Genomic DNA, 11,358 nt, shown 5'->3' on the forward strand with positions numbered 1-11,358 from the left:
CTTAGCCATACTTCCAGGCCAGCATAAATGGTATCTTTCAAGTAAATAAAGCCCTCTCTTTACCAGAAGTGGTTCCCCCCCTCAGAACTCTGCAAGTAATTTAACCATATCCCTCTCTCAACTTGTTTTTATTACCTTGTACTGGATGCTTATAACTTCCTTTTAGTTTATAGGACAGAGAGGGTACTATCCAGAGTGAGAGATATTATCTTTATTATACAGAACACTTAGCACAGTGCCATACCCATTGTAGGTGCTCCATAAATACTTGAGTGAAATGTGATGGGAGGGAAAAAAAAGCATGAGAAGAAAGTATGAGAAAAATCTTGTTTATAACAAGTTTTCGAATGTAACGTGATTGTAGGGGCAAAAATCCAAGGATATTGTACAGCAAAGCTCTATTACATTTTTATCCCTATGGATTTAATAATCTGTGGACTTTCTTTGATGGAGACAATAATTGGAATGTTACCATAGTGGGTTAGTTTCTGTATGGTAGATGATACTATATAAGCCATCTCCGCTTTCCTTAAACACATTTCTTTTTTTTATAATAGTCTAAAGAAAAATTGATTAACAGCTTAAAGGAAGGTTCTGGTTTTGAAGGCCTAGATAACAATACTGCTAATAGCATGGAGCTAGAAGAACTTCGGCATGAGAAGGAGATGCAACGGGAGGAAATACAGAAGCTGATGGGCCAGATACATCAACTGAGATCTGAAGTACAGGTAAGATTCATTGTGGTTCAGCTTGACAAGGAACCATATACCTACCCCCAGCTATTAACACTTTGAGAGGTGGTGGATTCTATATTTTGGGGAAAGGGCATTAGTGAAATAATGTGCGAAACTTCTGCTAGAATATTAGTTTCCATATAGTAGTGAATCTGTAGCAGTAGGTTTCTTGTACATTGATTGGCTGTAAAGTTATGGGAATAAGAAACACAGGTGACCAGATATATTCATTCAACAAATTCTTACCAAGTTCTTGCTATGTGCCTAAGTTTGAAGTTATAACAGGGAACCAGACAGAATCTTCATGTTTATGGATCTTACGTTCTAGTGGTTAAAAGCAAATCAGATTTGGATTTATCTGCAAAACTGGGATGTTTTCTGATATTAGAATGTGCTCAGGGATGTCTTTTAATTATAGTTTTATAACTTGTAGTTTTTGTCTAATTACTATATTTAATCTAAAAGTAAATGGGCCATTTATTTGGCTTAAAAATGGGGTCTTTGACATAAATACTATAGGAAGAAATCTCTGAGGATGAGAGAAAATAAAGTTCAGGGTAATACACCTTTTTTTCCTTAAAAAAAAAAACAACACTTTTTGCAGAGAATGAATATTCATCAATGCATGAACCCTGCAAGTCATTGATTTGTAAAACTTACGTGAACTACAAAGTAAAGTGTGGAAGTTGTGAGAATAGGATATCTTGTCTAGAACATAGACTTGAATATCAGACAGAACTGGATATAGATCCCATCTTTGGTATGTGCTTAATAGATGTTAACTTGCACAAGGCACTTCATCTAGCTTAGCCTTAGTTTTCTCATCTGTAAAATACAGGTAAACAAAGGTTCTTTTGACAGTAAGGGAAAATATACATAAAGGACCTAGCATTGTTCCTGATATGTAATAGGCCCTCAGTAAATAATAACTGCTGTTATTTCTGGATTTATTCTTATTCTTTAAAGTGGGATTTTTTTTTTTTTAATCTGTAAATAATTTTGAATTCCAAAGATTTCAGTCCTATGAGCTTAGGTATGTATTCCGTGTCTTTTGGGTGAGATTATGAAAAATATGATTTGTTTTATTTAGTATCTCATCCCAGCATCATTAATGACATTGACCTGTTTTCCTACCCTTCCCAAGAAGTTTATGAAATCTGTGATAAAAAGTATTAGGTCTAGTAAAATGGAAGATTCATTAGTAGTTATAATAGCTATCAATTTACTGAGCACTTATACGACAGACACTGCACCAAGCACTTGACATATGTCCTTACCATATTCCTTACCAAAACTCTGTGAGCAGATGATGGTATCCTCGTTTTATAGTTGAAAATATTTAGGCCCAAAGAAGAAAGTAACTTGCCATGAGGCTAGTAAAATGGCAGAGCCAGGATTAGAACCCTAGTCTGTATAGCTCTAGAACAGGTGTTCTTAACAAGTATGCATATGGCCTGCCTCTCAAGAATTCACCTGATTTAGTCAAATTGATGACAAAGATTAATCTACCTTCTACTAAAAAAAATCAAAGGTAAGGAAAAATAATGGTAATTATTCCTTTTTCCTCTAAATCCACAAAGTTGTGTGAGTTTACATTGCTCTCTGATTACCTGGGAGTATTGTTAATCTCAGTTCTTTCAAGCATTATGTGAAGTTTCAGAGTATGTGGACATGAGTGTAAAAAGAATGTATCAAAAGATCAAAAGCAAAATTAAGATACTGATTTTAATCTTTTGTAGTAGTATATGAATGGACTAATGCTTAACCCTTATTGGGAAATATAGAAACCTAGAGCTATGTTTTTTGCCATTTGACAGGAAATCCAGAAAAGTGGTTTTTGAGTTTGAAGAAGTGAGAGTAAGGAATATGGTAAGACGTAAAAACAGATAACAGTATTAAAGTGAAAAAAAGAAAATTATAACCTGAAATTTCAGGGGACTAATTCAGTGAAGTCCTTTTTGGTATTATATTTCTGTTCTTTTTCAAATTGTTAGCTTTTTTTTTTTTTTAAAGATGACCGGTAAGGGGATCTTAACCCTTGACTTTGTGTTGTCAGCACCACGCTCAGCCAGCGAGCTAACCGGCCATCCCTATATGGGATCTGAACCCGGGGCCTTGGTGTTATCAGCACCGCACTCTCCCGAGTGAGCCACGGGCCCTTTTGAATAGAGACAAAAGACTCCCAGTGAGCCACTTTTTACTCATACTCATGAAACAAGGTAGTTTATGTGCTGCAGCCCTGTTCTCTCTGCTCACTATTAGACATATGATATGATGAAGGTGTCAGTTTATATGCTCCTTACAGGCTGAAACCGTTTCTCACTCATCTTTATCCCTCTGTGCCTGCTGAGCCCAGTTCATGGCACATAACGGTTGCTCAGTAAATGTTGAACTGAACAGCTAGTTACTGCTTTCACATGTAAGGTTCTTTTTTTTTTTAGGATATGGAGACTCAACAGGTTAGTGAAGCAGAATCAGCAAGAGAACAGTTACAAGATTTACAAGACCAAATAGCTGGGCAAAAAGCATCTAAACAAGAACTAGAGACAGAATTGGACAGACTGAAGCAGGTAAGGATTTTAGATTGATGATTATTGAGAAAGACTCTGTCCTCTAGTGGTCATAGGATGAGACCTTCGTGTAAAGGAACTCACTGAAATTCTTAGAGCACGGGCTCAGAGTGTTAGCAGTAGATGGGACCTTATAGGTCCTTCCTACCTTACCATCCTACCTACCTTGTTTTTTAACAGATGAAAAATAAAGGCACAAAATGGTGATGGGACTTGCCTAATATTGTACAACTAATTAAAGAATAGAATAGAACCCAGGATTCCTGTCTCAGTGCCCAGAATTCTTTCTACTACCCTGTCTATATTTTATTATATCTCCTTGTCAGAGTATGCATGTTTAGAAATCTTTAATAAAACATACTATATATTGATAGTTGATTTTCACAGTTTATTACATTTGTACTTTCTAGGAACAACAGTAAATATTATTTAATAGAAATACAAATACAACATTAGTGTCATATTAACTGCTTTTTCTGCTTGAGACTGTTCTTACAAATCATGTTTAAAATTGTATTTTATTGTTCAGTTGACAGTTGTCTGCTCCCAAGCCAAATTATTTTACTTTAATGTGCTTATATAATAGTGTTAGTATTAACACAGTTGAACATGGTTATAGTCACATTTTCAGAATAAGATTCTATAGCTAATATTAATAACATCTTTAATTTACTGGGTAGCTACATTGCTATAGGCCCTTAGTATATATCTTATTTCATACTCACAATAATATCGCCACTATTCTCTTCACTTTGCAGAAAACTATTCTTATAATTCTCAGTGCAATACTTAGAACATACTCAGCCTTGTGCCTTTAAATTCTTTAAAGATTTTTTGATTAATATTTATTATTTCTTAACGGGCTCAATTCTCAGAGAAATGTTTGTTTGTATTATGAAAGTAGTACTTAAAATCTGTTTCCTAAGTAGTAAGGTAAAAACTCACCAAGTAGCAGCCTGCAGGGTATGTCATAGACTATTTTAGATAATTTAGTTATAAGATTAGCTGTCCTTTCAGAAATTGCATTTTAATTTATTTAAGGGGATATTATGTATTAAAAGGCAACAATTTGATGTTCTTGATGATTACTAAGATAATTTTTATTTTATTATAGCAGGCGGTTTTACTACACCCTCTTCCCAGTTCCCTTTTTAAAATGAGGCAGTTAATTAGAGGAAAATGGAGCTGAATGTAGCTATAGGCTATTTACTTAGTAACCAGATATTGTATAAGATGTAAATTATTTAATTTGGGGATTAAATAGTCCTTTAGTGCTCTTCATTAATTTAAGTAATTTCAACCTTAAATTTTGTGCTAGCCTAGAGCTTGAAAGAAACCAGGCAAACCTTCTTGTAAATTGTGATTCTCCTACCCTAATTACCTTTCTAATTATCTCTTTTCTCACTTATCTCAGTTTTTTCAGTCTATGAAATCTACAGACATGTAGCAGCTTGGTTCCTTATCACCTTTGCTTCTTCATACAGCTCCTTTACTGCTGCTTTACTCCTTTACTGTCTGCATAGTTAAGCAGAATGCTTTTGAAAGTACCTTGTAACTCTATTCTTTCTTCCTTGTTCTACAGTGTATTTCAGTGATTTGAGTATATTTTTGTATTGGCATGTGCTTTGCTCTTAGATTCTAAACTGAATCTGACTGAGCATACCCATTGTACAAACTAACTGCATTAGTGCAGTTGTTAGTGAATCTGGAGGTATTTCTTTTTTTCTGTCTTCTATCACTGCTGGAACAAAACAGGTGCAAGATATTGCCTGATACAAATAAGCACATGAAAAGCTGCTCAACATCCTTAATCATTAGGGAAATGCAAAATAAAACCACTATGGGATACCACTACATACCCACTAGAATAGCTACACTTATAAAGACTGACAATACCAAGTGTTGACAAGGATGTGGAAAAACTGGAACCATCTCTCACTGCTGGTAGAAATGCAAAATGGTACAGCTATTTTGAAAACAATGCAGAAAACAACTTGGCAGCTTTTTTCCTGTAAATTAGACATAAACTTACTATATGATCCAGCAGTTCTACTCTATCCGGCAGTTCTGTTCTTAAGTCTCTACTGAAGAAAATGAAAACGTATGACTACATAAAGACTTGTGCTTATATATTCATGGCAGTTTTATTCAGAAAAGTTAAAAACTAGAAATCACCTAAATAACCATCAGGCGTGAATGCATAAACAAAATGATATATCCATGTAATGAAATATTTCTCAGTAATAAAAAGGACGAACTATTGATACATGTTACAACATAGAGGAATCACAGAAACATTATGTTAAGTGAAAGAAGCCAGCACAAAGTATTGTGTACTATATGATTCCATTTATATGACATTCTAGAACAAGCAAAGCTATAGTGGTAGAAAGCAGATCAGTGGTTATCAGGGGATGGGGAAAAGGAATTGAATGCAGGGGGCACAAGAGAACTTCTTTAGGTGATGGAAGTGTTCTGTGTCATGGTTGTGGTAGTCGGTTACACAATTGTCAGAACTCATCCAATCACTTAAAATTCACTTAATTCACTTAAAATCAGTAAATTATTATATGTGTAAATTATATCTCAGGGAAGCCGATTTTCATAACGGTACTGTTTGATAGTATAAGAAGGAAAAATTAAGAGACCATGGCCTGAATTAGTTACCAGTTGATTATATATGACTCTTTTTTTGTTCCATAAAGTAACTTATTGATTTTTTTCCCTAGCACACAGAAACATCCCCCACCATCTAGTGTGACATCGAAATTTGATAAAATTTTTCCCTGTCTTTTTTATACTTAAATGTAAATTTTTTTAAAAAATAGATCTTTCAGTTTTATTTTTTTAAATCAGTAAATGTCATTAAATATTTTTCAAAAGCATGATTTTAATAGCTATATAATATTCCACAATGGGTACTGACTATGTAATCCAGTTAAATATGCTCCTGTTATTGAACAGTTTTGTTTTTGCTATGATTTTGCTATGATTGTCCTGGTATGAGCATCTTTGACTTTAAATCTTTGATTGTTTCCTTAGATTAGATTTCTAGGAAGGGAATTACTGGATTAAAATCTATAAATCTTTCAGTCTCATAATATATTTTGTTTAATTGCTTTTCAGAAGGAGTTTTTATCAACTTGTATATGATGATAAAATTCCTGTTTGCATCCTTGCCTACATTAGATGTAGTTAAAAATGTATTTGTTTCATTAATAGGTTATATATGGTAACTTATTGTTTAGTTTACATTTCTTTGATTGTTAGTGAGATTAAACTTTTTTCCCTATGTTTTTCACTAGAAAGGATATTATTGGGGAAAAGGATACATTGCATTTATGATTTTGATGGATTTTGGTAAATTGCCATACATAAGGCTTGTACCAGTTTATAATCCACCAACAGTCTGAGAGTTATTTCACCGTAACAGTGGGGAAATGCAGTGTGTTATCAAAATTTAAGATTTTTGCCAGTCTGGTACATGAAAATGGTTCTCTTTGAGTAAGGCTGAGTGTCTTTTCATAGTATTTAGGAGTTGTTTGTATTTCCTTTTCTGAGAACTATTTCATTGTTGTGTTATTGGTCTTTCTGAAAAATCAGCTTGTAGGATCTCTTTATGTATTGGGGATATTAGCCTTTTGTCTGTGATATGCATTGCAAATAATTTTTCCCAGTTTGTCATTTATCTTTTATTTTGCCTAGGGCTTTTATTTTGTTTGGTTGCCATGAAGAAGTGTGATTTTTATGTAGTCAGATTTATCATTCTTTTCTACCAAGGCTTCTGGATTTTCCATCATGGTGTCCCTCTTTCTGAAATTGTAAACAAATTCACCCGGGTAGTTTTTCTTCTAGTACTATTATGATTTTATTTTTGCGTATAAGTCTTTGATCTATTCAGAATTTATTCTGGTGTGTAAAGTGAGGTATAGATCCAACTTAATTTTCTTCTATACGGCTACCTAGCTATCCCAGTACCATTTTTTAAAATAGTTTATCTTTATTGATTTGAGATGGCACCTTTATCATGTTTTAAAGTTCTCAAGGTATCTAGGTCTGTTTCTGAACTTGTATTCTCTTCTGTTGGTCAATTTGCCTATTAATGCATCAGTACCACAATGCTTTTAATTTTTGAGATCTTTTTGTTGTCCTATCTTTATGAGTAGTTACCCTTTTTTAAAAAAAAAAAAAAAAAAAGATGACTGGTAAGGGGATCTTAACCCTTGACTTGGTGTTGTCAGCACCACACTCACCCAGTGAGCGAACTGGCCATTCCTATATGGGATCCAAACGTGTGGCCTTGGTGTTATCAGCACCACACTCTCCCGAGTGAGCCATGGGCCAGCCAAGTAGATACCCTTTTTACAGTTTTTCTAGCTGTTCTTTCTTGCAGTTTTACATATGAACTCTAGAATAACCTTATGTATTTTTTTTTTTTTTAAAGCAACAACTTTTGTGTTTACTGGGATCATGTCAAGTTAATGAATTAACTTGAGGAGAATTGACATGTTTATGATGTTGTTTTCCTATCCAAGAACATGGTTTGAATTTTTTGTTGTTGTTCCGATATTTCTTGTATTCTTTAGAAATGTTTTAAAGTATTCTTTATAAGTATTGCTCATCTATCGTTAAATTTCTTTTTGTTGCTATTGTATGTTGGAGTCTTTCTCCCATTATATCTTCCAAATGCTGTAGATAAAGGTATTGGTTTTTACATATTATTTTGTGCTCTACTACCTTATTGAATTCTTATTGTTTTTCCTTCTTTTCTCATGCACTTTGCCTGTTTTTCTAATATGGCTCCTGGTTTGGTTTTTTAAAATCTATTTTTATGAACATTATATTGCTAATAATATAAATCTTTATCATATATGTTGTAAATATTTTTTCCAGTTCATTGTCATTATTAATAATGTTATTGTATACCTGAGATTCTTGAAGGGATAACCCATTCTTCCTCATTGCCACAAGATAAAAATATTTTCTTTGTTTTCTGGTAATTTGTCCTGCTAACAATTATTTGTGGGCCTGTGTTTACATCATCATGCTCAAGTGTTAATTTTCATCAGACTCATCCAAGTCTGTTTATTTTTTCATTCAGTATATACTCTGCACATATTTATTGAGTGTATAATATGTGCCGGGCACTGTTTTAGGCACTAGAGATGGAGTAGGGAACACTGATTTAGCTTTTGTTTATTCATGCCTCACTTTGTAGGAATTCCACTATATAGAAGAAGATCTGTATCGAACAAAGAACACATTGCAAAGCAGAATTAAAGATCGAGAAGAAGAAATTCAAAAACTCAGGAATCAGGTATGAATGAGCATTCACACATTGGGAAATTATGTCATTATAAAGCTATTTTTTTTAAGAATACAGTAAGACCTCCTTTTCCCATGTTTTCACCTGAGTTCCATTGCTGCGTGGTGAGATACAGGTTATTTTCAACCTGGTGTAGAATGTTCATCTAATGCCATTTGAGTATACATTTTCTGTATTCTTGGCTTGCTTGTTATAGAAGTATATTGTAGCCAAAGACGCTTGAGGAGATAAGAATTAACCCAAAATTTTATTCCTTCTTACTTCTGTGTGTTTGTGCTGATTGCCAGTTTCATAATTGTGGTTTCTTTTTCCTAAGAAAAGTCCAATGATAAATCTTCCTATTAACAATTGATAGGCCTTCCATGTAGTCACCAAGACCTTTTTTTTTTTTTTCCAAAAGATGACTGGTAAGGGGATCTTAACTCTTGACTTGGTGTTGTCAGCACCACGCTCAGCCAGTGAGCGAACCGGCCATCCCTATTATGGGATCCGAACCTGGGGCCTTGGTGGTATCAGCACCGCACTCTCCCAAGTGAGCCACGGGCCGGCCCCACCAAGACCTTTTTTTAACTTTGAAATAGAAAACAGATAGAGAATAATGATGCCCATGTGCCTACCACCCAAATTTATCAAAGCCTTTATCATTAACTGATAGAATGAGGCATTCACTAACCCTGTAATTATACATTGTCCTTTCCTCCCTTACATTTAGATGATTGGCTTAATTTATAATGGACTTATTAATCATTTAAATAATATACATGGGGGGTCCAAGTGGTGTTTACAACTAATTGATCACTACCAGTTACAGATTTCTTTGTTCCTTCTCCACCTCCACTGCTTCATTTGGCTCACCTTTAAAAAAATTAATGAATAAAATAAATAAGTAAATAATATACATAAATCATATTCATAAAGATTTACTAATTCTTCATTTTTTAGTTAGCTAATGTCTTAGTTTGAACCATGAAAAGCCAGATTATTTTAGTTTTCTAAGTTCTCAGACTTGATAGTAGTCCATAATTTAAAATGTTTTGAAATAATCTTAATTTTTATGAGTTGGGAACAGCTAACTGATTAGAGTGTTTTTTCATTCTTCAAAAACTGTTGTGTGGGAGTAGATAAAAACATTTGGAAAAAAAACATGAACCATAATCTTTATCCCCTATTAGACTGGTGAAGTTAACAAAAATTAATTTAGGATGAAGCTAAGGCTAAGCTATAAAGTGTGGAGTATGCACAAAGCAAATGTGCTTCACAGGGCCTGGTTTTCCAAAGCCTTGCAGTTTCAAATATTAACCTTGCAAAAGACAGGAAATTTTCCCCAGGCTATAGTCTCTGTTGTAAGATAAAGAATTTTAACACAGCAAGGTTGCTGGCTCAAAGGACAGACAGGTTACTGATTGATATGTAAAGATACTGGGAAATTGCTGTAAGAAGAGAATTCTTGCTAAGATCAAGCTTTTGTTGGTGGATCAACTTAACTTCTTGAAAATTGCATTATGGAAGGTCACCTTGCTTATCTTACTGAATGTTACCAGCTTCTATTGTTAAACTTGTTAAACTATACTTAGCAAAAACCCCACCTATGTTCTCTTCCTGTAACTTCCTGGTCTGGAGAAAAAATGCAGGAAGAGAACCCCAATTCATGGTTAATTTCCCAAATGGAAGGAATGCCTCTATCCTGAGGGTTCTGGGAGATTAACCTCTTTTCAGGGCTTCTCACTGCTCAGAAAGAGATGGGTTTTGAGTAATCTTTGGCAGCTCCATCACCCAGGGGAAAAGGGGTAACAAATCTGTGAGAGGCAAAGCAACAATAAAGTTTCTAGGATAGAGTATAAGAGAACTTTTTAACAATTGAGAGGAAGACAGATTTGATTTCTTAGAGAGGTTACAGAAAGTATTAACCATGGAAGAAAACAATGACAAATTGTAATTCATCAAAATTAAAATTTTCTGCTCATCAAAAAACATTATTACAAAAATAAAGAGAGGTAAGCCACAGACTGGCTTTATACTATATATATTTATATTTATAATACATATATGTGACAAAGGATTTGTAAACAGGATAGGAAATCCTGTTAGTAAAAAAAAAAGATGCACAACCATTTTTTTTAAATGGGCAGAAGACTTGAGTAGACAACTTCACAGAAGAAGATATATGAGTGGTCAAATAGGTACTTAATAGGTGCTCAAGTCATCAGTAAAATATACTACTACAAACCTACTAGAATGGCTAAAATTAAAAAGATTGGCAGTGCCAAGTGTTGGTGAGGATGTGGCGCAACTGGGACTCTCATACACTGCTGGTGGAAGTGGACAGTAGCACACGTACTTTAGGAAACTGGCTGTTTCTGATAAGGTAACATACATCTAACCTGTGACCCTAGATCTTTACTCGGTATAAATGAAGACATGTCCACAAAGACTTGTACATGAATATTTATGTTTGTCCATAAATAGCCAATACTAGAAACAACCCAAATGTCTGTCGACAGGTAAATAGATAAATTACTAACCACTTGGTAGTTAAAAAACAAAAAACTACTGATACAACAACTTGGATAAGTCTTTTTTTAAAATGCCACACACAAAAGTATTCATACTGTATGATTCCATTTTTAGGAAACTTAAGAATAGGCAAAACTAAATTCTAGTGATGGAAATCAGAACAGTGGTTGTTGAGGGTGATATTCTTTTTTTTTTTTTTTTTTTTTTTTTTAAA

General features: G+C 33.9%; 1 protein-coding gene across 2 annotated transcripts in view; it reads left to right on the forward strand.

Annotated features, from left to right (window-relative positions):
• The window catches only part of GOLGA5 (golgin A5), a 42,607-nt gene that overhangs the window by 23,816 nt on the left and 7,433 nt on the right, over positions 1-11,358 (forward strand). For both annotated transcript variants that reach the window (XM_008594891.1, XM_008594898.1), the window contains exons 7-9: positions 558-728; positions 3,176-3,304; positions 8,523-8,621. In XM_008594891.1, coding sequence (XP_008593113.1) covers positions 558-728; positions 3,176-3,304; positions 8,523-8,621 — 399 coding nt within the window. The remainder of the gene's footprint in view (positions 1-557; positions 729-3,175; positions 3,305-8,522; positions 8,622-11,358) is intronic.

The sequence above is a fragment of the Galeopterus variegatus genome, unplaced genomic scaffold (genome assembly GCF_000696425.1).
Source record: "Galeopterus variegatus unplaced genomic scaffold, G_variegatus-3.0.2 Scaffold168, whole genome shotgun sequence".
NCBI lineage: Eukaryota > Metazoa > Chordata > Mammalia > Dermoptera > Cynocephalidae > Galeopterus > Galeopterus variegatus.